Source organism: Excalfactoria chinensis, chromosome 1 (genome assembly GCF_039878825.1).
Source record: "Excalfactoria chinensis isolate bCotChi1 chromosome 1, bCotChi1.hap2, whole genome shotgun sequence".
NCBI lineage: Eukaryota > Metazoa > Chordata > Aves > Galliformes > Phasianidae > Excalfactoria > Excalfactoria chinensis.
The window spans coordinates 79138711-79165499 of NC_092825.1; the positions used below are offsets into that span (position 1 = coordinate 79138711).

General features: G+C 50.3%; 1 protein-coding gene across 7 annotated transcripts in view; it reads right to left on the bottom strand.

Moving 5' to 3' along the window:
• The window catches only part of BOC (BOC cell adhesion associated, oncogene regulated), a 51711-nt gene that overhangs the window by 18458 nt on the left and 6464 nt on the right, over nucleotides 1–26789 (bottom strand). For 4 of the 7 annotated variants that reach the window (XM_072341528.1, XM_072341507.1, XM_072341518.1 and 1 more), the window contains exons 1-2: nucleotides 24726–25225; nucleotides 243–416 (exon numbers count right to left, since the gene is read on the bottom strand). In XM_072341528.1, the coding sequence (XP_072197629.1) occupies nucleotides 243–327 (85 nt within the window). In that variant the 5' untranslated portion in view covers nucleotides 328–416; nucleotides 24726–25225. Of the gene's footprint in view, nucleotides 1–242; nucleotides 417–20695; nucleotides 20729–24725; nucleotides 25226–26789 lie in introns of those variants that run through there. The other 3 variants (XM_072341488.1, XM_072341477.1, XM_072341498.1) reach the window with 3 other exon arrangements.

Consider the following 26789-nt stretch of genomic DNA (forward strand, 5'->3'; position numbering starts at 1 on the left):
CATTTCTTCTTGGCACCACCAAGCAGTGAAGTCCAGCTCTACCTGTAACCTCTTCTCTTAACAAGCATCATCCTGCCAGGGGATGCTCGCCCCCTTCAGAATGTAATTGGACATTGCAGCATACCCCGTATGCACATGGGAGAAGCCAAGCCTCTTCAGGAAGAAGTGAGATCTTGGGAGCTCAGTTTGCCTCAAGACAAAACATAAACAAAATGGAACAAACAGATAAAACAGAAACTTACTCAGTTTGGCAAAGCAGCTTGTGGCTGCGAGGAGGAGGCAAAGGATGGCGGACATGGGTCTCTTCTTTCCACGTGTCATTGCCATCCCATGCAGTGTCTCCTGAGGCAGAGGCGCCCAGAGAAGGGTCCCATAAGCTGCCACAGGGGATGTAGTAGAGGTGTGACAGCAGCTTCCTGCAGATGACAAGAGAGACAGTGGCATGAAACTCTCAGACTTCCCTCTGTTTTCCAGCCCTGCCTGGCTTCTTTCTCAGTACTTCTAACCTTCCAGGGATTCACCAAGCCCATGGCCTGAGCAGGCTGCAGACACTGATACAAGGTGGTACGCTAATTTAGCATCACACAGAGGGTGGTGACGCACTGGAACAGGTTGCCCAAGGAGGATGTGGATGCCCCATCCCTGCAGGCATTCAAGGCCAGGCTGGATGTGGCTCTGGGCAGCCTGGTCTGGTGGCTGGTGACACTGCACATTGAAATTAGATGAGCATTGTGGTCTTTTTCAACCCAGGCTATTCTGTGATTCTGTGATCACACGGTTTTATTCTAAACTAAGAAATCCAATGTATAGAAAGAGTTCAGATTAACTAGTTGGCCTAAAACACACAGCCTATTTTGAGTTTAACAACCCAGTCTGGAAGAAGCACTAGGTGCATATTTGAAGGCAAAAACAATCTTCAAAACTTGAAGCCCAAAGCCACCCATCGCAGCTCAGATTTCTGAGAGGAGCTGCACATTGCAGGAGCTGTTAAGGAGAGACTGCTGCGAATGAATGCCAAAGCAGACTAGGGGGATTAAGGAGCTAAGTGGCTGCACCCACACACACCTCAGATGTCCGACTGAAGTCAGTTTGAATTAAAGGCTAATGGCTAAAGTTGAAGAAAGATTTCCCCCCCACAGACATCATAAAATGGCGACAGGGTTCTGAGCACCCTCCAGCAGTGGCACCAAGATGATGTCCTGTGTGTTCTGAAGGAGTTTCAGAATTGTTCCTTCTACATTGGAAGATGAGATGAGAGACCAGGCTGACTACAGCAGCTAGCCCAAACTGCAACTGTCACACTGCCTGCTCCCTCTGCAGACACACATGCCCATTACATGCAGTTACCGTCCTCAAGAGCACATGCAGAGCAGTGCTTCCTATTTTCACCATGGTCAGTGTTTGAGCCATAAGGAGTTTGAACTCATCCTTTCATACCCACCTCAGTCAAAAAGAAGGGTCAAATCCTTTCAAGTATAACCTCTAGAGGCAGAACTCCTGAAGCACAGACTCCCAGAAACTCCTGCTGAGATGCTCAGGGAGTCATTCAAGGTAAGCTCCATTTGCTGGCACACAACTCCTGAACTCGGGGAGCTCTCACCAAGCCACTTTGCTGGTGGTTCCTAAAGGAAGCAAAGCCAAGCAAACTGGCCTGCAACTGAAGCTTTGGGATCAGCTGAAGTCATACTGCAGCTACTGCAGCCCACAGCTCAGTTACCACTGTGGGTAACCACCACCACCAAAGCGATAACACGACTTCCTTCCCATGTGCCTCAGCCTTTCTGGCATCATTCTCTTCCCCCAGCGAGGGAAGAAAGCCTCAACAATTTGTCTTTGAGGAGTTTCCCCCATTAACCAGCACACGCTGTGGTGTGAGATCCTTTAGCTGTCATCTTGGAGAGCATCTGAGTCATTCAAGTTAAGTTCTCCACCTAAGATAGCCACCAAAGAACCCTTAGTTACACCACAGCTGTCTCAGCCAAGCTACCAATGACCAGGCCTAACATGAACATGCACTGGCGTTCCACCTTAGCCTAGAAAAGGCTTAAAAACTGGGTTTCTACTTCACTCTACAAGGTATTATGGAGACTGAAAGTCTTCCACCAAACCAAAAGAACATTTTTGGGGTAGACCTTAAGCCCTGCTCCTCAGTGCTGGAAGCCTACAACGCAAAGCTGACTCACTTGCCGTATCTGGACGAGCTTGGCAGCAGGATGGAAAAATGTTGGACAGGAAAGAGTAGCTCCTTGGAGTCCATGCTGAGGGTGGGGGAAGGTAAAGAGGTTCCCAACCAGACCTCCCAGCAGCAATGCGCTGCTCAGAGCCTCTGGCCAGAGAGAGAAAGCCAAAGGCGTAATGGACCCTACATGAGCAAAGACCACCCATGCACATGGACGCCATGACCGAACTGGCTGTCCCCAGTCTGTAGAAAGAAGAAGGGCAATAGGTGGGGAGGGGGGGGGAGAAGAAAAAAAGGGAGATCACAAAATTTGGCCAAAGTGCCAGGCAGATTAAATAGTATTCAACGGAGGCCGAAGAGAGAAGGTGTGTTGCGACAAGTGTATGGTACCTCCCCAAACCTCCAGGCAGAACATGAGCTCTAAATAGGGACATGTGGCCATTTCTTTCACAGCTGAGTGAAGTACAAAAAGTAAATGGCCGGCATAAAAATAATGAGGAAAATGAATGAAAACATCAATTCCAAAAGGACTATTAGGATCCGAGGCCAGATTTCGAAATTCTCAGCTTCCACAATTGAAGCCAGATTTTCAAAAGCATTCAGTTCTTGACATGCTGAGCTCTCCTGAATAGGCAACCAACTTATTTCGACGCCTAAATGGGAGCTGACCTCTTTTGAAAGCGCTGCCCTTAAGCAGCCTGCAGTAGTGCAGAGCAAGGCACTTTATTAACCGGGCAGCTTGCGAGCTGCCGGCAGCCCCGCGCACGCCGGGAGCGGTGAGGAGCTGAGGTGGCCCCCATTTGCTGGCACTTCTGTGGTCACTCACACCTCCCGCCTCTGCTTAACTGCTGCCTGGGAAAAGAAAGGGTTAAAGGTGCTGGAAGGGCTTTGCCGGGGAGGGGGGGAATTATTTACTTATTTATTTTTAATTCTTTCCTGTCAGGTTAAAATAACAGTTTCCTGTCAGGGGAGCGAAGGCTCTAAGTCTCTTTCAGACGGCTCAGTAAATCAAAGGAGAGGCCATTAGGAGAGCAAAATTAACGAGAGCTTTGTCAGATCGGGGGGTGTAAAATCTGTCGGCTTCGCTTCCCGCCCCACACCGAAGGCCCCAAAGGAGGGAAGGGAAAGGCAGAGGTGAGGCCTTGAGAGGGGAGAAAGGCACACGGGCGTGGGGGGGTGAAGGGGGGAAAGGCTGGAGAGGAAAAGGGACCTGAATTAGACACAGGCAGCGAGAGAGGTGTCTGCTGATTAGAACTGAAGGTTTTACTGAGGAAATGCTGCCCACAGCCCCGAACCCCCTCCTGCTTAACAAGGGCCGGGCCGGCAGCCCTCGTTACAGCCACACCACCCGTGATTTACAAGGCCCCAAATAGAAAACAGGCCCAGCCCGCTGCCCAGCTCCGTGAGCAGGCAGCAAGGGCTGAGGGAATGCAGGCGGGGAAAGCACTGACACCGCAGGCCGGGGGGGAGGCCTGCGGGGCTGGGGCCAGATGGGGACGTGCGGGTGATGCCGGGAGATGGCCGCAGCTGCTTCCAGCAGCAGGTCAGGCTGGGACAGCGGAGCTCCCAGCTCGCTGCTTGGCCTTTGGGACTGCTGCTCTTCAGAAGAGGCACCTTCCACAGTATAGCATGCCAACGTTGCTTGTGATCATTAGGTTTTAATACAAGGGTTTCTAAAGTTGTTCCGTGGAGCTTAATGCACTGAAAAGGAAGACTCAAAAGCAAGGAGAGCCACTGTATCCATTTGCTTCAGAAAAAACAAGACCTAAGAGTGAGCAGAGGAAGCCCACCTAGCACAAGGGCACGCAGCGAAGCAGAGCTGGGACCCCCACGCACTGACCACACCACCTCACGCCATTGTGCTGCACTGGCTGCCGTGTGAAGGGATCTGGGAAAGGAGAGATGTGCAGCAGGAGATGCATTAACTGCTGTGAGGATCCCCTCGGCCATCCCCACGCTGGGCCAAACAGGCCGGCCTCGCTGCCCCTCGACGTGCCCTAAAAATGGTGCTGGCTTTGAGAAGGCCAAACTCCCAGAGAAGAGAACCAAGCCGCGGCCTTTCTTCGCCATCACGCTCCCCCTATGCCCCGACACTTAATTTCCCTCCTCTCCCCCCAGCCCCCCCCCTCTATTCTGAGTAAATTCAATTTGACAACCCTGCTAATTGGATAAACGCTGCTCCCTGCTCTCCTTTAAGGCCGCCCGCTTTTCTCTGCTCGTTTTCCGAGGGCGATTGTGGCTGTTCTTTAACACGAATTCCATCTGCTTTATTTCTCCTCTGCCCATTCACGACCCCTCTTGCATATGTATGAGGGGCTGCCCCCCCCCCCCCCCCCCTCCAGCTCCCTCCCCCGGCCCCCCCACCCGTCTCCCTGCCCTCTCCCATTGCCCGGGACAATAACCCCCCAAATGCCCCCTTCTCCCACCCCGGCCCCTTTTTTCGCTTTAGATAAACACAGGCAGTGTCAAGTGTGAGGAGTGGGGGGGGGAATGGGGTTCAACTGCCAGTCAAGCCCCGGGCCCTCAATGAAGCCCGGAGGCCCATCCTAATCTGCTGCATGCTTGCCATATGGGAGCTGTGTTGCCCTGGGAAACACTAACAGGCAGAACGGAGCTTAATAGAGTCCATATTCATTGTAATGCAGTGAAATGGCTCGAGGGACTATTGCCCCTTGGGTCTGTTTTCATTCTTCTGCTCCCCCTCTTTCTTCTCTCCCCCTCTCCCTTTTCCTCCCCTCCCCACCCCACACCCCCTTTCCCTTTCTTCCTTTCAAAAAGCCCCTTCCCTGGAGAGCTCTAATCTGGAGAGGCTGGGGGCTCCCGGAGGGACGGCCCGGCCAGGGGGAAGGGGCTGGGGCTGGGGGAGAGGCACAGGCAAAGCAGCTGGCAGGACGCTGCGCTCCCACTCGGGGGGCAGGCGGTGGGCAGCCAGCCCTGCTGGCACGGGTTGCGGACCCTGGTGCCTCCGGCCTGGCTGGCAAAACACGGCACCAGCAACACAACCCTGGGCGCAGATGGAGCGTGCTGCGCAGCCTCTTCAGAGACAAAGTGTGCCCAGCAAACAGATGTTGTTGCTGCAGCATGCTGGCTGTTGTGCTGGGGAAGGCCTCCCCACAGCAGCGATAGAACCTTGTGGGGTGCCCTGCCGAAAATGCGCAGCTGAAGCATCTTTGTGGCGGGGGCACAACAGAGAAAGCAGGACAGGGGCACAGGTGTGACGTGCTAACCATCAGAAGCTGAGATTTAAGGCATCACACCACTCGTCTGTCAGCCCCAGAGCCCTATGCACGCCCTACAACAACAAGATCCACTTCACCACATGTCACCATTACAGCCAGAGACCACTGTCAGGGCAGGCTCAGCTGCAGACAGATGCTGCACAAAACAGAGCAAACCTCATCCCAAGCACTAGGTACTTCAAACAACAGGCCAGGATCACTTCTTTATTTAGGATGTTTGATGCAATGGATACATGCATCTACACTTTGTCCTATTGGGAGAGGCTGAGCAGCATATTTGCCTGCCCATAGCCCTCCGCTCAGGCATGCCCTACACACTCCTGGCTGCACCTCTATAGAGACAGCACTGCACAGGGTGGCTGACATGGACTTCAGGGCTGCAAGAGCAACCCTGAGCAGGACACTGGGCCCCCAGCGTCCCCCTCCACTGCCAACCATGGAAGTAGAGCACTGCAAGGGACAGCAGCACCCACCAGGAGCCATCATCACGCCGGCACAGATGTGCCTGTGGCTAGTTTACACTAGTCAGGGCGCTGCTTTTGTTTTCCCATTCTCATCCTCCCAAACAAAAAAAAAAAACACCAAAAAGCAACAGAACTCAAGCGTCTGAGGTTGAGGCTTTAATTGCTGCTTGGGTTAGGGAGAGGTCAGCGAAGAGGCAGGCCCAGCTGAAACAGGGAAATAACCACTGGGAGAAGCCCTGAGAGACACCAAAAGGAAGCGGGGACGGAGGTGGCAGAAAGCACCGGGCAGGAAAACTGAATGGAGCTGAGCAAGTCAAGGGCAACGGCTTGGGGAGATCCAGGTAGGGAAACTGCTGTGCTCAGGTCACAGCCAGCTGCTCCTGTGTGTGCTTAAACATGAACCTCCTTCCCAACTCCACATTTCTAAAAAAAACCATCTAGAAACAATAGAAAAATCTTCAGCGTGTCAAATTAGGTGCAGTAATAGAGTGAGAAAACAAACAGAACCCCAAAACCAGAAAAGCCCGTGGAAACCAACAGTGACAAACTGTGAAGTGTTCCTTAGGGCAAGTCGCAATGGGAAGATCTCCTGATGGAGCAGAGAGAAACCTCGGAGGATTTCCTGGCTTTGGAGCCTGTGCTCAGGGTGTAGCTGGGGAACAAGGGCACCTACAACAGCTGAAGTGTTAACAGCAAAAAACGGACTGGGCTTATGCGAAACACATGTCGGAACTACCTGCTAAAATACTGCATCCAGAAGGTCATAGCAGGGGATTTGATCTGGCCGCCTCCAAAACCAGTGTGATCTTTGCCATGACTTCAATGGGAGCAGGCCCAGAAATTGCATTAACAAGTGCAAGGCTCGTTTAACACAGTTGACATCAAAATCCAGAAGAGCATACAAAAGAGACAGGACAAAGTACTCGCCAGTACCGTCAATACAAAGTTTAATCCCCAGATGGCTGGCTTTAGAGGCATCCCCATCACCACCATAAAGAAAAACTGCCTTCTCGCTTGCACTCCTTTCAGCAGTGACTTGTTGCTGGGATGCAAAAGAGCACAAGCCCATTTTTCTTGGCCTTTGAAGATTGTATTTAAGAGGGTTGTTGTTTTTGTGTGTGTGTGTTTTTTTTTTTTCACTCCTTTTTTTTTTTTTTAAAGTTTGGGAATAAATGGGAGTTTTTACTCTCCATTGCTGTCACTTTAATACTTTTCACTACCAATAACCATGTTGGTAATTGGAGCAGGTCAAAAGCCTTTAGGACCCTCTGCTGGGACACATTTGCCCTGGAAGGCATGTCACTACTCCAAAGAACACAAGAGGAAGCTCAAGGCCAGGGGAAATAAAGGGCAGAGATGAGTGCCTGCTGAAAACACCCTGGCAGTACCAAGCGTCCAGATGGGGCACAGGGCTGCCCCAGACCTGCCATGACTCTCCCAAACCCTGTGTGACAAGCATCACCTGCAGCAAGCAGCATTAAATGATGGACTGCCCCGTCCCAGAGAATGAAACTGCCTCATAGCAAATCTGTTTAAATTATTTTTGTTAAGGTAATATCTACGTGCCTTTTGCCTCACTTATCATGCTGGGAATCAACACACCTTTCTGAAAATGATAGCACGCTTGAGGACAGTGACCCAAACACGGGCAGGGCCAGCACGTGGTTTCTCCATCTCCAAGATGGGATGCTCCACGACAGAAAGACAACATGGAGGCTCACCTGCCCAGCCACTAGCACAACGCAGGCTCACTGTCAGCTAGCTCCCCGTTCTGCATCCTTTTCCTTTCACACTTGCATTGAGAGGGCAGGCACAGTCTCCAAGCCACCTCCCCAACCCCTTCACACAATGAGCACCAGCAGCAATTCCAGCTGCAAAGTTTGCTTTCCTTGACACACAGTTTACTTTCTCCATTCCCCCGCATCCCGCCCCTGCCACTTACCCCTCACTCCAAAAAGGCGCTCTCAAACAGGCTTAAGCTTTAAACAAATAAGGGTTTGGAAAGCAGCAGCCTGCTCCCGTTTCCCCCTCCCCACCGCCCCTGCTCTCCCCCCGCCTCCAGCTCGGAGCAAGGGCGCAAGCAGTGCTGGCAAGCGCTGCGCAGGCACAGAAAACAAACACGTGGAGCCGAGCCAGCTGTGAAGTTGGATTTGGCGCACGCTGTTTGCAAAAGAAATAAAAGCACATGGGAGAAGGGGGAAGAGGAAAGGGAGCAGAGCAGAGGGAGCTGGGGGCGCCCCGGCCCCAAGGGAAGAGTGCGAGTGTCTTACAAAGGCCTGGAAAGCACACGAGTGGGTTTGGAGGTAGGGATGTTCTGCTGCAACATGTGAAAAATAAACGCGTTGTTACCTCCTGGTGTTTGCAGCCCTCTCCACTCGACCTGAAGCTTTCCTATTCCCCAGGGCTCACAGTGCCAGGGGGGCCAGCTCGGGGATCGCCAAACCAACTTTCCCCATTGCCTCAGCAGAGATTATGTGCGTGGAGAGCACGCATTCATCCTAATCCTCATCATCAGCCTTTTTGCCTATCCCCTTCTCCACTGTCCCTTTCTGAAAGGGCTGCAGACAAAATATTCCTTCTCTTACACCCCAGCTCCCCAGGGATGTCGGTGGGGGTATTATTCTGCTCTCACCGGTATGATCCAGCCGTGGGAATGGCACTCACAAATGTTAGAAGAGAGTACCTACAGCCTTAGGGCAATGCCAGACCCATGCCAGCTTTCCTCCACCTCTCTCTCTTCATCAAGTGGAAACTCAACAGAAGCCCATGCCCTTTGCCTGGTTTGGGGTAGAATCTAGCAATTTCACATGATCTGCCTGTGGCTTCCACCAAAAGCCATAAACCCTAGAGAGGCTTACGGTTCTCCAGGAGAGACCCTGAACAGCCCTGGCTCTCAGAAGGCTCCCATCTGCACTGGGGACAGCCCAGGTTGACTTCTCAGCCTCCATAGGCAGGCCTTGTCACCACCCCTGAAGTACAGCAAGGTCTTTCCCCTGTCCACCTTGTCCCCCTGCATCACTCCAAACTGACCCTAAGATGCAATACTTTGTTATCACCCCTCTTGCAAACCATATTACTGACTCCCACTTGCAGACAAGGAATGTTAACTTACTTTGGAGAAATCTTGCAATTGCATTTTTTTTTTTGTCTCAGATTGGAATTACTAGGATGCCAAAATAGCCGTGGATCACTGCAAATAAAACACTGCTTGAAACCACCCATCCTTTCCCTTTGGGGAACAAATTACATATAGCAAAGAAGGATAGAAACTCATAGTCTTGGAAGTTGACTGTATTTCTGGAATCGCTTCATCTTTTGGACAGAACATCTTCCTACCTTGTGTCTCAGCTTCCTAGGCTGCAAAAACAGGAACAGCAAACCCCAGCTGTTACGAGTGGTACACAGATGAACAGTACGCACCAGACAGCTTTGGATTCTCAGGTGAGAAATGCTAGACAGGTATGCAGCCTTATGATTTATACTGCTTCCTGGCAGCCCCGGGACTTCTGCATTATTAAGATACAGATGTCAGCATCCTGGGGGTACAGCTTCAGCAAGTGAACCAAGCAGGGAGGGGCAGGCTGATTACAACAAGAGAAGAAAACACAAATTTGCACCACACACAAAATATTGTGGTTAAGGGAGAAAACAAGCAAGAAGATTATCGACAAGAGAACAGGATAACTCAGCAGGGTTTGTCAGACTAAACTTTCCATACTCACAGACTTCAGGGAAATTTTCTGTCAAGCAAACATTCAAACATCCAGCTGCCAAGAACTAAGTAAACAGAGAAGGAGAAACAGCAGAGTCAATGTGCCACCATATGTAGATGCCCCATGACTGGGCACTGCAGCCTACCCAAGCCCATCAGCTGGCACTCATGAAGCCCAGAGCTGAGCTGTGGCAGGAAGACCTACCACCAAGGTTACTGAACAAGAAGCAATTCACACCTTCCAAATATCCTCACAGAGTCTGGCAGGTGTGGGTACAGCAGTTTCTGTGGGTTAGTGGATGCTTTCCTGCAGTTTGCGCGTACACATGCAACCACCTGAGCAAGTGAAGTGTAGCCCAACTCCATACTGAAGGGCTCCAAGACACTGAGTGATACCCAACAACTATTGGTATCACACAGCCATTTTCAGTCCCCAAAGCCTGTGGTGGTCATTACCATGCTTAAGAGCCAGAGACCCACACCAAATCCACACAGAGCGCAGCCCCGAGGCCAGGGGTGCTCGTGGCACCCAACCAAGCTGAGCCAGGGAATAGTATCACATAGCTGCCACAGTATCCCTGTGCTACACACTAACACACCTGCGATGTTTCCAGGCCTAAGCAGGCAAATCAGTAGAGCACCAAGCCATAGGGATGGACCAGCTGCAGGAAACACTGTACTAGGTGTTGCAAAGCTGCGCAGAGGCTACAACGGCTCTACATGCTTTTTATTTACGCTGGCAAACACCAATGGGCGGGAGGAAAGCAAAGCTTGAAGAGGCAAAGGAAATTTCTTGAAGTCATGCAGAGAGTCAGCAGGATAGCAAGGAAGGGAAACATTGGTCTTCTGCCTCCCACCCAAGATCTTGTCCCTCCGTCAGTGCTTCCCACCCGTGGTTCAGGAGACTGCTGAAAGGGGCATGTGGATGACTTCAGGGGTCCAGGAAAAGGGATGAAAACATGCAAGTCCAGATTAGCTGTGCACTGAATTGTGTATGTGCATCTACTACCGCCATGGCAAAGTATTCAAGAACACATATATCAAAAAACAAAGCTGAAAACCAGCATGTGCAACCACATATGCGCTTCTTCTGTCTGCCTGCCTCTATTTTCCTCCATCACATCGTGACAGGTGAAACCAGGGTGGTTATATATTCATTTGCTTCAGATCAGACCTCTGTTGGTTGATGAGAAAGAAATGTGCAAGACACAAGGCACATTTCAAGGCCAGCACTGGCTGTATCGCTCTTCTGTTAGTCACTGGCAACCAATGCATACACTGTGGTGCTGTTGTAGCCACCCTTTGGCACATCTGAGGCCAGCTGTACAAGTCAGAGACCAAAAATTTACACCCAGACGCCAAAGCTGCTAGGGAGAGGAAGTGCATGGTCTCCAGACCAAAGTTACTGACACCTTTGTCCACCTTTGGAGCCTGAGTTTGCGGTTAAGTTCAGGATGTTCAAAATGGGATTAGGAAAGCATTTTTCCCCCTAGCCAGGCAAAAGGAGTTTTGAAAGACTGGAGGGCCAGGCAGTCTGCTGGTCCCCATCTTGCATGTTTGGTGGTTGTGAATAGTGACTCTGCCTAGGACTATACTGAGGACATTTACTTATTTTATGCATTTAGCATTGACCCTGGTCTCCAAACCAACAAATTGTCCAGCAGCACAGATCAACTGCCGCAAGTATTTGCAACCACGAAAACACCTTAAAGTAACAAGAGCTCTCCATTAACTTTCTCTTCTCTGTATTCTCGCCCTCAGCTTGCTACCGTAGAACAGCCTTGGGGCAATTAAATCAGCAGCCCACACAACACTGTGCAATACTGGTGGCCCAAGGCAGTCACCAGGACAGCAGAACATTCCTGAGCAGGCTTTCCATCTGCCATGCCCTCCAGCAACACAAATTTGTTGCACAGGAGGCTCCTCTGGATGGAGGCATCAAGGGACAAGGTGCTTCCCAAACATCTTACACATTTCAAGGCTACCTGATGGGAACAACTGCAGCAGAGCTCAGCAGCATCCCATATCACGCCAGGTGCTTCTGGCAGGGCATGAAAACAGCACAGCAGTCCTGTGTCCCTGTAGGGAAAATGCTGATTTTGTTTTTCAAACAGCAACCACGCCGGTTCTGGATCCTTGTTGATAAACACAGGCAGATTTCTCATCACTCAATATGGTTTCCAGCAACTGGAACCCCAGGCTGCTGTTAGTACTCAGTCACAACAGTAGACTTTGTCTTGTGAATGTTCAAATCACCTGGGCCACACGGCACAACATGTCCACGTTTTAGGACTATGATTCTGAAGCTTCCCTGCGTGACAGATGGGGAATGATAAAGAGTTAAAGCTGGTGTAACCTCAAAATCACTCTCTGCTTTCCAAAGCAAAAACATCTTTGGCAGGATCCCCATCTGGGAAATGACATCCCTTCCCCCCTCGCTTCCCCTTCTTCTCCCCCTGAACTCAGAACAAAGCATTACACTGCCCAACATGTTCCTCCACTGGTTTCATCTTGGTCCAAATGCTGCTTGTGTTTTAACTCTTGCCAAAAAGAAATGCCTTAAAAATAATATTAAAAAAAAAAAAAAAAAAAAAAAGAAGGCATGTGTTGGGCAGAGAGGGAGGAAGCAGAGAGAGTAGAGGGAAGTCATTAAAATTGAATCTTGCTTTGCTACCAGTGGATGAGAAAGGAAACAGTGGGGAGAGGAGATTTTTCTCTTGTGATACATCACATCATCTGCGAGCCAAAACCAATGGGCCCAGAGGAGACGAGACTTCTCTGCACAATCTTTCACCTGGGCTCAAAGCAACTTACTTTGCCTTTCCAGGCCACTGCATGCCACCCCAACATTATCAGAAGCATCATCTTCTTCCTCAAACTGTTTTCCTGCCAACCACCACATACATTTTTCACCGCTGTCAGCTGTAGTTCTCCTGGGTAGCAAGAAAACAGCATCCAGGGCTGATGGAGACCAAATGCTCTTCCTCCCCTGTGCTCATCCTGGGGGCCACACTTCGAGCATTCTGCCCCAGCATGGGACCTCTTCTTGCTGTAAGGCCAAACCACCCCAAGCCGTCATCAGCAGAGGGCTGGAGGAAGCACAGCCAGCCTGCCCGCGTTAGCCCTTCTGTCTTACTAAACATGGACGCCCGGGCACAGAAAAGCCATAGGGAATCCTGGAGGAATTACAGCCTGCAGATGGCTTGTGCGTGCTCTGTGGATAAGCTGGATGGGCCAAACGAAGAGCCTCAGACAGACTCTGTCTCCCAAACAGACACCCTCCAGCCAAAAACAAAAGTAAAAAAAAATTATATTCTCAAAAATCACATCAGTTAAAGAAGCATTTAAAAGCAAAACACCAGTCCAGTTCAGAGAGTCTGCAAGCGCTGAACCCAGAGACACGCAGAGGATGTTTTTTGTTCCCTCAGTACAAAAGCCTTCGGTTTCCCCTCCTCCTCATTCCCGCGTTTCCCCATCAGGGCTGTCAGAGACAGTTCAAGGCTCCCCAGCAGCAGTCAGAAACCAGGCCTTGCTGCCCTGAGGGAGACAGGGAGGGAGAACTGGGGAACCTCAGCAGCCCGAACCTGCTGCCCCTGGAGGGTGAACAAAGGGCAGCCACTGAGGCATCCTATATCCCACTGCTTGCTGGTGCTTCTTTCTGGGGCTTGGCTTTCTCCAGCATGGCTCTGGCTAGCAGGGCTGCAATGCCCCAGGGCTTGCTCACACTACAACCGGCAGCCCGCAGCAGGTTGGAGAGGGAGAGAGATTAACTCCCTTTTTAAGTATCTCATTACTGCTATATTTTTAAACACAGCTGGCCCCACATTTTTTTTTCAGCGAAGCCATAAATAAATAAATACTTGAAGGAAAAATCCTGTGATCTGAAAACTTCACCTACTGGTCTAGCCTTTGTCAAACGGAATTCTCTCTCTGCTATGCATAAGCCTTACAAACTCCCTTTTTCAGTAAGGGTGAAAACCACTGAACTGTGTGGAAGGAAGTCAGAGATTTCACTGCCTTCGCTATTAGAGATTTTACCAACCAAGCACCCTCCTGACCAGCATAGCAATCGCGTGCTCGTTCTTGTCCCATCTGTTCAGCTTCTGTTTGTCTTGTTAAAGGTGCTACTTTCCCTTAAGACCCAGACACTGAAAACACATCCCCCAGTCCCATTTGCAAAATACTTCTTTTCCTGCTCCTTGTGAGGGTACTACTTGGTGCCCTGGCCTGTCTTCCTTTTGCAGATCATCCCACCTGTTATCGGCTCTCACCTCTCCCATCCTTCTGAACTTGTTTCGGAGAGTAATTTGTTTCTACTGCTGTGGAAAATACTCAAAACCCCCACCTGTCACGACCTCCTGCATAAAGCAGTAACAACACCCACCATCTCCTATTAGCAATCTGTTAAGGAAAGCAAACAGACACCCGCTTCTGAAGGAGAACAAGAGGGGAGCCAGCTTCCCTCCTCCAGCCCTTCCCCTGAGTACCAGAGGTAGACAAAACCCATATAGCAGTGTCTGTTTAAGACTGCTATGTAAGAAGTAAATAACATCTTGGGGACATCTGAATAAAAGACCCCCAGCCTGAGGCTTTGCACACATAGCACTGCTCTTGCCCCCAGTAGGCTGCCTTTCCATGGTATATCTCATGTGAGCAAGCTGGAACCCATTTAAACCTTGAGAAAGATGGTTTGGAGCTCGGGGCCTCCTCACCCGAACGCTAACCCGCTTTGTGTAGCCCAAAAAAGGAAACAAATTCATGCCCAAATTGCTTCCAATATTTTTTTTCCAAGCTATTGTTATGTGACTGCATTTGGAAGCAAGAGAGAAAAACAAATGCATGACTGTGGTCAGTGCCTGTTCTGGAATAGGGAGAAAAAAAAACCACAGAAAACCAACAAAATCCAATCCTTGTTTTATATGCTTAGTCACTCTTGGAGAAGATTGTACCTAATGAAGAGAGCAGGGAGAAGCAGTAACGCACCATAGCCAGCCACCAGACCATGAGGGGTTGATCACGGGCGATGCAGAACAGACAGCAGCCTACCATCCACTTATGAAAGTACACTGTTCAGCACAAGAAATTCTGAAGACACTGCAAACCTGGCACGTGCTCAGTTCTTTACTGGGACAACAGAACAGCAACAGAAAGGAGACTCTTTGGGTTTCCCAAAGATCCTTACATTACCTGTCCAGTAAATGACAAACAAGGAACATATGATCCTCTTATTTTACAGAGGCCCTTTTAAGACATCATTATTAGGTACTCTCCAAAATTACAATAAAAAGACATCCTCTGCCTCGAGGAATGTATCCCTAATTGCTTACAGAGACTGTCAACGCTTTCTTTGAGACGGGAAGTCTGTGACTGTCCCAGAGCACCAAATACCCCTAGAAAAAACTTTCACTGTTCAGTACAACTGTAGAGCAGCTCAGTCAGTACCTACCCCCAATACAATCCCCTCCAAATGATGTTAAATACAGTCAGCTGGCTATGGACCACACAGCCAGTATTAGAAGTGGAAAGGAATAAGGACTTTGTCCCATCCCCTGAAGCAACTGGGAAAACTCACCTGTATGGGGGAAAATCCAACCTCTGAATCATCAATACTGACCGTTTATTAACTTGAGCATCTGCCACACTTTATCCTGGGACAGGTGAAGGAAAATATTCTGGTATAGTCTCATCTCCAACATGCTTCAGGAGTTAACAGTCTCTCACGAAACACATAAGCTATACAAGCATAAACTGTAACAATGGGCTAAAAAACAGCTTCCAGAATTCCCTCTACAAGCCTAATAGGGAAACAATGACAATTTCCCTCTGTGCTTCTCACCAGCTGAAGCCTGTCTGTTTTCCAGCCCCCCTCGCTTTGCCGATAACAAACATCTGGTAGGAGCATCTTCCCTCGTGTGAGAGGGAAACTGACCCATCACAGCATCTGGGGCTCTGTACCTCAGCAAAGCCCTGGAGAGCCTCTGCTATAAAACCCACAGGGGAACCTCTGCCTGTTTTATCTATTGACTGCAGAAGTGCTACATGGAAAATGAGGCTTTTTTTGCAGCCCCCAAGTAAGGGCCTCAGTAGTTAAGGCCTTCAGAAACAGCACACAAGAAGCTTGTGGTGGAGGCAACCTCCTGAAGTCTACCCCAGCTGTACCTTTCTTAGGATCTTTATTTCAGATTTCCCAACCCTTACCTACACCAGCTTTTACTTGTCCATCGACCCAGTAGAAAGCTCTCAAAGCCCAAGGCTGCAGGCTCCCAGATGACGCTGCCATGCTGCAGCTCACTGACATCCTCTGAGCTCTCTCACTGCTGGTGGCACTCCCCTTGCAGATGCTGGCACCTCATTGCATGTTGCATTGTAGGCCTCACTAAGCTGCTTCTCCCACCACCCGTAAAGACACAAACCCCCCTGAGCTCACCAAATATCATGAGATCAGCAACCTTGGTGGAGATCCATCTCTCTGAACCTCTGAGCCCCTATCTGCCTGATAGGGGTGAGCAGCAAAAGCAGAGAGGTGACTCTCCTTTGCAGAGAGGCTGGTTTACCTCCAAAACAACCTGCAGGGAGGCTGCAGCCCTGCCTGCCTGGGCAAGGGATCCCAGAACCCGCTTCAACATGCCAGAGCCCTGCTCGCTCCAGGTCTGCTAGGGCTGGGAGCCCTGCTCCAGCAGCAGGGAGGCACTGCCAGCGGCTCCTATGTGCCCTCCCCAAAACAAGTAACGACAGGGGCCTTTGAGATTTTACTTGACAAGTCTATCTCAGCTTTGGCACAGGGACCTCAGGCAGAAGAGGGGAAATTAAAGCCCAAAAATGGGGAATGAGGGAGGAACAAGGGCCCAGCTGCAGCCCCCATATCCTTTAGGAGGCAGCACACAGTCAAGGAATGGGTGCAGGACCCACTGTAATCCCACATCTCCACTGCAGAAGTGAGAGGGATGTGAATGCTGGAAGAAGTTATTTTCACTGAGAATGAGGACAGATGGGCATTTTTTTGACACCTTCCCCTTCTCCCAGCCTACCCAATTCAGCGGGACAGAAACTGTATCTGTGCCTCTTCGTGGTCCTTCATGCACAAGGAGCGAGCTGGTACCAAAAAGCACTGAAGAAAACTCTTTTATCTGTGCAGCTGTCTGGCATCTCCCATTACCCTCCTGCTCCAAAGGCACTTACTGAGCCAGTGAGGAGCCATGAGGGCCCAAATACTGCATCAGTGATCCCTCCTGTAATTAAATTACTCTTCTTACAGAGGGCAGAATGAAGCCTACTTGCAAAACAGAGGAGTCCTGCTTCAAACAGGCTCTCTGCAGAGCAGGGGAGTCATCTCCTTCACCCAGCCACAAAGAGCCTTTGGCAATATGATGCCATTAAAACAACATTTCAAAGCATTCCTCCGTGCAAGAAGCCTCCGACTGCAGCTGAGACTTTTGCTCACACACAGCAGGACACAGCCACGAGCAGCCCCCCAAGAGGGGGTTGCCCACAGCTCTTCACAAACACACAGGTGCCAGAGGAGAATAAAGATGCATTCCCACCTGCTCCCTAAAAACTTAGCAAGTCACACAGGAAAGTGAGGGGGGAGGCAGTCCTATCCTCTTTAGAGAGATAGTTCCTCATTTCCCCATCAAGCCAGGCTCTGCGCACATCCCACAGGCAGCTGGTTAGTGTTTGGAGACTCCTGTACATCCTTGTCTCTGGTACCAAGAGCCAGTGCCTCCAAAGCATGGTCCCAGGACCCCAAGCAAGAAGGTACACAGCATTTATGTAGTTAGATCATTTTGTTTGCAGCGTGCACATTTACTACACTAGCCCTTTGCTCTCTCATTCTTTCAAAGCACTGTGCCACAACTGAAGGCAGAACTGGCTCCTTTCCTTCTCCTTCAGCCACTACAGCTCTCCATAGCAGCAAGACACTACCAACACCAAGGGCCCAATGTGGGGCTACCAGAAAACATGGGGTCTGTACTAATCTCCAGTCCTCACGTGCCGAGTGACCCCCAGGCACGCATGTTCTTTTTCATGCTTTACTGTCATCTCCCATCCTCCATTTGTCCAGCTGTTTTGAATGAAGATATAGGAACTGTCTCCCACTAAAGGCTGGCACTGTTTAACATAGCTGGGTCCCAGTCCTGGTTAAACCTTTAGACCACTACAGCAATATGGGAGGGGGAAACAAAACAGAAGGTCTTCCTCAGGCCTTCACCCAGAGAGTCAATGTTAAGAAAACTCTACTTATCTTCAGTGCTCAAACTATGCAAAAACTGGGTTATACTCAAATTTTTGTGGCTGCTGAAATTTTTGCTTGTTTTCTTGGTCACTAGTTTGGGAAGTTTTTGTAAAGGTGGTTCTTTGAAGTGGCTTGAAGGTCTGAAGCTATCCCAGGGGTCAGATTATAGGGCAGAGTGCAGGTGAGGCCATCAGATAGCAACGCTAAACACAACTTGCCACTTTGCTCTTGACGTTGTCTTCTTCGTGCTTTCTCGTCCTCCCTAAATCTGCAGTCAAGGAAATCACAAAGAAAACCCAACTGTTTATCTAGCAAGTACACTGCTGCCTATTTTAGTGCCTTATATAAAAAGTTGACTCTAGCTTGCACAGACCTCGTGGGGCAATCAGTGGGGCTCCACAGGCTGTATTGCATATTTGTGTACCAGGCAAGTGCAGCTAGCTCTCAATGATAAGGCTGCCTCACAAGACACAGGGTTGGCTGATCTTCATCACATAGCTTCATATGTTAGTACCGACCCCCCTTCTCTAGCATCTTTCATCTCACCAAGCAAACATGCTGTGAGGTTGTAGAGCACAGCTGACCATCAGCTCGAGGCCTCTACCCTCTCTGCTGGCAAGGCAATCGTATGTGACAGACTTTTAAAGTAAAGATTACATTTCCATGTGAAAGTAGGTGTTTGGGAACGATCTGTGCAGCTGCTACACTGGTGCCAGTGGGACCATCCCACAGATGTGCCAACAGTGACCTTGTATTTAAAAGCAAGGGGAGAGCTGTCCAGCCCCTCAACGCACACATCTCACTAAGTATAATTAAGTCACCCCAGGTGCCTTTTGAAAAATCCCACCCAGCATGTTTTTGAAAACCTCTCCCTTTTACTGTGATTCAAACCCACCTCTTCGATCTGACAGAGCTTGCGTTTGGTTAAACAAGCAGCGTTCATTGGGAAAATCAAAAAATAAATCATATTCCCATCATCTTAGATTCAAGGGGCCCAAAGGAATCACTTGCTGACAGTGCCAGGCTCTGGAGAAGTGGGGCCATCTCACCCTTTCTACCACCCAGGGCTGAGGAACGTGCAGGCAAGCACTGCCATGTTGCCCCAGAGGGGGCTGCCATCCAACAGAGGGCTGGAGCAGCGAGAACGCTTCTCCACATCAGCTGCAGCTTGGGGAGCAACTTGGAACAGAAGGCGCTAGATGAAGTAAATTATTATTCGGCATCCAGAGCTCCATTGGCTTCCAAATAATTGTCTATTTGTGTGCGTGCATGCACAAGAATCCTCGTTCCAGGGCCTCTGCCAGCATATTCCCAGCGCTGTCACTCTTGGGGGACAAGGCCCATACTTGTATTCAATCTTGGCGTTGGATCTCGAACACTAAAGTTTCAGATTTTGTTTTAAAAAACATTTTCTCTGGCAACTGGGCTGTTAATGGATTATGTTTTTGCTCTTGCCTCCTCCCCACCTTTAAAACCTTGGCACCAAAGGCCTTCTTTGAAGATAAGGCCAAATTTGCAATTTAAGGGGTGGAACTTCATAAAGCCAGACGTGAAAGGATGGAGGGGGAAAAAAAAAAACAGGAGCCACTTTTCTCGTTGAGATATACACTGTACAGTACATAAGATTACAATGGCTTCTCTGTACCACTGCTGGCTGGAGTCATAAATTCACTGCAGCTGCAGTGCTGCTACCTACGCTAGACTCCCCAGGGGTCAAGCTCAGAGAGCAGCTTGACACCAAGCCTACCCTCCCGACCAAAACCAGAGCCCACATCCAGCCCGCATGCATGGATGGATATCCCCAGAGGTGACCGCAGAGCCTCCCATCGGGCTACCAACACCACAGGAGGTTCTCTGCTGAAACCAACAGTGGGCCTAACCAGAGAGCCTTCTCAGCAGCCAGCAAAGCCACGGTGTGTTTTCATCTCTAGCAGATCTACCCTCAGCACCACCAGGAGGCAGGGAAGTGCCACTCGCAGGTTCTGCAGGTGGGGAGCTGAGGCAAAGAGCGAATTACCCCAACGTAGGCAAAAGTTTGCAAGGCAGAGAGCAGAAGTCAGCTCCCCTCACCTCCCTACAGCAAAAGCATGGCTAAGCAAGGTAGCTCTCTACCTAAATGTAGAAGAATAAACCACAGTGACAGTACCAGAGGCATGTGCCTTTTTCACATAAATGCTATATTCCAGTGTATCCACATCTGAGGTTTATTTCTCAAGTATTACCTCTGTAGGTTTATATCCGTGTAAGTTTTCTTAATACTCTCAACATACTGATCCACAGGGCTCTGCCTATCCTTTTCAAAGCTGAAGACACAACACTAACAGGGATCTTTCACACCCTTTCCCTCTCCACTCCTCTGATCAAAAGGAAACAACACAAGAGAGAGGCTCAAGGCACAGTCTTTAGACACACAAGCTTGTTCAGATTCACTGACACTGCAGCCAGTACTTCCTTGCAGTTGGTAGGGCTGTAGGACCATGGCTCTGTGTAAGAGTAGGATTTGCTGGCTAATCTTGTAGACTCTACTAAACAAAAATGGCATTGCAACCATGGGGCTTAGGACTTACCGCCTATGCCACAGAAGCTCACAAGTGACTGGTTTCCAAGCCACCATCTGGCTTTCACAGACACAGAGAGAGCCCACAGCCCCAGAGCCTTGTGATCTCAACAACAGCGGGTTTTCACAAGGGCAACGTGCTGCTGCGTGGTTTGGACTTGGCCCAGCCAGCCTCCAACCCACTGCATGGACACAAGGTGCAGTCGCACTCCCCACGTCTATAGCGGAGGGTTAGGGGAAGCTTTGGCCACGGGTCAGCAGCTTCCCCAGAGCAGCCAAGCTGAAAGCAAGGGGTAAAGTTTGGCTCTCACCTCTGTGCTGGCATGCTGCCCACAGAGAGGGCGAAGAAGCTTGAGCACGTCCCACACGCTCCCTGAAGCACATTTTCCTCCATAGGTCCCACCAGAGCCAAAATAAATTGGCTCTGGCTCTTCCTGGAGCACTCTTGCAAGGCAGGAGAGCAGCCCCAAGAGCCCCTCTCAGCACAGAGCCTCACTGCGCCAGGTGCTCTGCTAACAGCTTCATCGGGGCCAGCTGAGTCCCTCAGCCCGTTTGGCCTTTTTCAGTGACAAAAAAGAGGCCATTCAATAAAAGGAGCTTGCAGGCTCCTCGAGGCAGTGGTCTGTTCCCCGTTCGTGTACAAACCCTTCAGAACCATGTGAGCGCTGTGGGCTTTTCCCCCACAACAACAGCTCTGTGAGCTCCTCAGCCAACTCACTCCCACCGCGCTCACACCATTTTCATCTCCACTCTCCACCGACACTCGTGCAGCTGTGTTGCTGGAGCCCACGCTCCTACGGAGGGGAGATTTTAAAAACTCTGAAGCGCAAATATGCACACAAAGCAAATTTTAAAGGCTTCCCATCCTGCAAGCGCTGCCTCCAGAAACAAAGCTCTGAGCGCCGCATTCAGCCAACGAAGCAACGGAAACAATGCCGTATGATTCGGGGCCAAGAAGGATGAAACCAAAGAGCAGGAAATAAGAAAAAGACGTTTGCGATGCGTTCTGTTGAACGGGCACTCAAAACGCAGTTAGAAAAATGGAAAGCGATCTTCACCAGGACCTGCAGCTCCTTTATTTGATACTCTCCTCAAACCTTCCTTGTGGCCTAGGCACTGTAAGAAGCCACAGCCTTTTAAGCTGGGACTGACCACAGGAGCACCAGAGTACACAGCAGCAGGTTTCTCCCTCAGGATGTTTTCAGTCTAACCAGAAACAGGAAGTCTGCGAAGGTTTTGCAAGAGAGCTGCTGCGTTGTGGGATATCCCATCCCAACAGCAGACACTGCAATGCAAAGTTTTTGGCCTCGAAGCCAACGGTTTGAAGCAAGAGATCTGCAGTCCCTGGTCCATAACATGTCAGCAGAAACATCCCTGTACAAAAAAGAAGTCCTAGGCAATTGCTCCCCACTTTTCCAAGGCAATCAATGTTAGACATTAGAATGACCAATCTACCATTATTTCCAGCCCAACAAACTTCTGTTAAGCCAGAGCTACAGTGGCCTGCTGCTGCTCCAACTTCTTGCAGGCTGAGTCACTGACTGAGCTGGGAGCTCTGCTCTGAGAGACACAAGGGCTGGTTCCACTGGCTGGCATGATATTTCCAACACCTGCCCCACCGCAGCTCTCACCCCATCTGCATAGGGTTCTGTACCATTTTCTGCAACGGGAAACCAAGGCATGGGGCTACAAAGGAACCTGTTTAAGCTTGTACAGTGCACATTCGTTGGCTGTGGGCAGTCCTAGCAGCTCAACATCCAAACCTGTGCTTCCACATGAAAAGCGTCCTCCTGCCTCTATTGCTCATCAGCCCAGGCAGAAGAAGTAATAGAGATCTGTCACATAGGGTCTCGGACTGTGCTTGTGAGGACACGCAATTAAGCAAGAGGCCAGGAAGCACTGACAGGTGGATTTGTTGGCATTTAAATCAAGTGTAGTCATCCAGTAGCAGTGATGAGAAACTACAGAAATTCAGACCTGCTCTTCACTGAGGAAAGGAAGCTTCCCATCCAGTCTCTGGGTAAGATGGGGACCACGTAGGCTACTTGTTTCCTGAGCCCACCTGCATGCTCTGCACTGGACAGGAGGCTCCACTGGCTCACAAAGAGTTGTCAGTTTTGAGAACAGAACAGAATTTCAAGAAGTGAGAGGGAGAGGGCAATAATTCACCTGTCCTCTGAAAAAGCACGGTTCTGAGCTATTAAGTCTTATACCCAGGAGGCTGGAAAACCTCGGCAGACATGGGGCACCCAGCCTCACTCTGCAGTGGTTTAGAGCCTCTCGCCCTGTGCTCTCTGAGCTATCAAGTCAGTACACGATACAGAAAAGCTGTATTTTCCAGTCCATGGGAATACAGAGCACCCATAAGACATACATGCCATTTTGGAGCACATACATTCACCTGTAAAGTGTGTGGATTCAGCTATTTGTGCTGGGATTTCTCTCAAAGAATGGTTCTATGTCTATGCATGTGTATTAGAAAAGGAGAAAACTCGTTCCCCAAATCTGCGAGGATCTTTGCATACCCTTCAGATGAACCTGCTTCATTTTTCCCTAATGGGATCTACACCAGCAGGAAGGACTGCTGACTCCAATCCTCACAGCAAACACTTACTGACATCTTGTCTGCGTTGTGCACAACAGATAAAGTCCTCAACTGTGTCTGGGAAATGGGTGTTTGAGAAAAGTACATAGAACAAAACTGTTTATTTCTTGTCAGAGAGTATCACACACTCAGCGGGGAGCTCACAGCTCTCCCTAATTGTCCTATTTACTTTAGCAGGTCCCAAGATGACTCCTATTAGCAAAGGAAGTTATTTCACCTTCGTTTCTTTAGGTCACTTAAATAAACAGCACAAATCTTCCTTGCAAACCTGCGAAATGTTTCTGCTTGAAATCCTTCCCAGAGCCATAAACCTCAATACCCAACCCATTAAAAAAAGGTCCTGTCCATGTATGTAGATAGGCATATATATTTAAGAGCCCTCCACTGAACACAGGCACATTGAGGCAGTTAGTTTCAAAAGAGAAGAAAACTAAGTTAAAATCCTACTTGCAAAAAGCACCCGCGTCCTCCAAATATTTCCAGTGATTATTTTTTTTGCCCACGGGAAAAGAAATGTAATGGCACATTGCAAATGCATGTTATCAAAAATATACCATAGTAGCAACATAGAAGTTAGAACTGGACACCAAGAAAATCAAACAGCTTAGGACATGCCTAGAATTACAGGCGGGCACACGGCGTGTGTAGAAGCCTGTTATCCCACTTGCAGAATGCTGCAGAGAGGTCAAAAGAGTTTTTTTTATAAACAGTTAAGAACAACAACAACAAAAAAACCCTCTGATAGACCTGAACTGTCTTTCCCACAACGCCAGTGAAAACACACTCAGGGTACCTCAATTAGTTGAGGAAGTGCTCAAAGACACACAAACTCCAATTAAATATATTTTGTCCGCTGGGGCTATTGGGAAAAGCCTATTGTAATTTTTCAAAGCAAGCATCAGCATCTGGGAGGCATTTTAGAAGGTTTCATTTGGACACAGCTACCAATCCTGCATCCCGCTCTGCCCCCAGCACACCTTCCATTTGCAGTCACCACCAAGAGGACCTGCCAGAGCTAGAGCCCGAGCAGCCAGGAGGCACACAGTCACAAGTCCTTCAGCATCCCGCCACAAAGCAGAAGATCTCCACCCCAAACCCAAGTCACTCCTCATCCTTGCACCAGACTTAAAAACCTACAATTGCACCAGGACAGAAATTGTGCTCGCAGATTCCCCACCTACGCTTTTCTCTGCATCAGCAGCACAACCCCTTCACACCAGCACACACCAAAAAGACTCTGCTGAGTCTTGCCTGCAAACTCCCATCTGCTTTTGACAAGAGCTGAAGCAACACGACTTTTTGCACAGCTTTCCCCTCTCCCCCTCACGCTCTGCGACCAGTTGGTGGTGGGGATGGGGAGACATTGCAGACCCAGCTTTTGGGGAAGGTTTAAGTAAAGTGCCACTGCACCACGGCGTGTACGCGCTCTGGGCCCACCATTAAAGCCTCCTGACCGAGGAGGAAGGTCTGGGAGGGGATGACCCGCTCCCCAAACCCACCTGCACCAGCACAACCCCAAGCTCCACATGGCACTGGCTGGCGGGATGTCGCTCCTCTCTTGTCAGCTCCTTGGCGCGTCCGCTGACCCCTTCCCAGCATCCCGACAGCAACTTCCCCAACTCCAGCACAAAGCTTCACTACCGCCACCACCGAGGCGTGAGGAGGGGGGAAGCCCCTTGCCCCACGGCCGCCCCCAGTTCATCCCCCCCCAGCCCACTCCCCTCTGCTTCACTCACCGGGGGCTCAGGCCCAGCAGACCGGGGGGAAAAACGGCCGTGCCCGAAACGGAGGGAAGCAACAAAGAGGCTTAACTCCAGGAGCTGGGAACTTCCAGGCCGGATCTGCGGGGAATTCAGCACATACACACACAGAGAGAAAAAATAATAATAATAAAGAGAGAAAGAAAAAAAAAAAAATAAAGAAAGAAAGAAAAAAAAGAAAAGGAAAAAAAAAGAGAGAGACAGAGAAGGGAAAAGTCTGATTTGGGGAGAAGAGGAGGGGAAGGCAGGGGCCCTGGACTTGGGGTGCCGGCGGTGTTTTGCGCTGGTTATATGCAGAGCGGAGGCGCGGCGGGGAGAGCAGCGCGGGCGGAGGAGGAGGAGGAGGAGGAGGAGAAGGAGGAGGGAAGGGGAGCTGGGGCACGGGGAGCCAGACCCTCCATACGGGTGACAGCTTTTGGATGACTGAACTCCCAAACAATTCCCTGCTCCAGCTACTCCTGCTCCTCAGCCTCCTCCCCTCCCCCTGAGGAGGAGGGAAGAAGAGGAGGAGCCAGAGGAGAGAGAAAATACCAAATAAACCCCCTTACCTAAAAAGCCGGGCACCGGCCGCCAGCTAGCCCGTCTCCCCCACCACCACCACACACACACACACACACCCCGGCAGTAACAATAACCGGCATCATCTGACCGCAGCCTACCCCGACCGGCAACCGCACTCCTCCCGGCAGGCGGAAGCGGGAAAGTTGGGCCGAAAAGTTTGGCCTGAGCGGCAGGGAGGCCGCGGCGGCCGCTGGGGCAACGGGGTGGCCTGTGGGATGAGGGCGGCGGGGCTCCGCGGCACGGCGGGGACACGGCAGGCAGGCCTCGCTGACCCAGCCTGCCGCCAGGTGGGATAGGCGGCACCCGCGGGCACTGCTGTTGTGCCAGGAGGGAGCGGGATGTTGGGGTCACCGGGGGTAACGTTTGGGCTGTGAAAGCAGGCTGGAGAGAAGCTGGCAGGTTCTTGGTCTCGGGGAATCATCCGAGGCGCACGTTTTCAAAAGAAGCAATGACACCGACCCCTGAGGTTGCACCAAGTAAGGATGTTCTGAAGGACTTCTTACTGTTGTTGGGTGTCTATATACATAGACACCTCACTAAGTGGCCTAATTCTACAAGTGCTGAGACCTCTAGCACCTGTCTTGTCTGAAAAGTGGTGTTTTCCTAGTCTAGAGCAGTCAAAAACTGTTGAAAATTAAAACAGGAATTGAATTAGGTCTGATGAGTTTTAGGCTTGATGAGGTGGGAAGAAAGGAGGGAGAAGAATTAAAGCTACCCTGTGCAAAGAATTGCCCTGAGGCTTGTTTATTGGTAGGGGGAAAAAAAGGGCCAGGATTGCAGCCTTGCAGGATTACTTTCCCTGTACATCCCAGGGGAGAAGGAAATGTGGGGTGCAGCAGCACCCTTCATTTACTGTTCTTCTCTTGAAAAAACGCCTAGAGGATGGAGCAGAATGATGGTTTGTGCAGCTGTGTCCCCTGTGAACGTGATGAGACAGCAGCAGTCCTGCTTGTAGACATCCGCTCTCCCTGTGCTGAGGGTACTAGCTCTGGGCTGGCACCCATTTATTTCAAACCACCCGGCAGAACTGCCCTTAGGGTGCCATTGACCTTGCTGAAGTTCATAGCAGTGAGAAAGCCCAAACCCCCTCCTTTAGCCCCATTCCCTGAAAGCTTTTTCCACAGGCGTGGCTTGCAGGGGGGGGGGGAACATCCCCCTTGGGAGTTGCCAGAGCATCCTGATCCTCAGCCCCAGCCCTCTGCAATCCCAGGCAAAATTCCCACTGTTGCTGCCATCGTTTGCAAAGGCTCCTCCTCGGGGCCGGAGGAGCTCCAGCTGTTTGACATTGTGCGAAGCAAGGCGGGGGGCACTGAGGGACTCCGCATGAAAGGGCGAGCTCAAAGGAAACCAGACCCTGGCATGTCGGTACGATACTCAGTGGGTAACAGGCTCAGTTAAGTTTGCTCATTCAGCCAGCTAAGAGGGAGAGTTTTCTCATCTGCCCTGCTATGTTTAATTCATCCACACATGCCTTCCAAT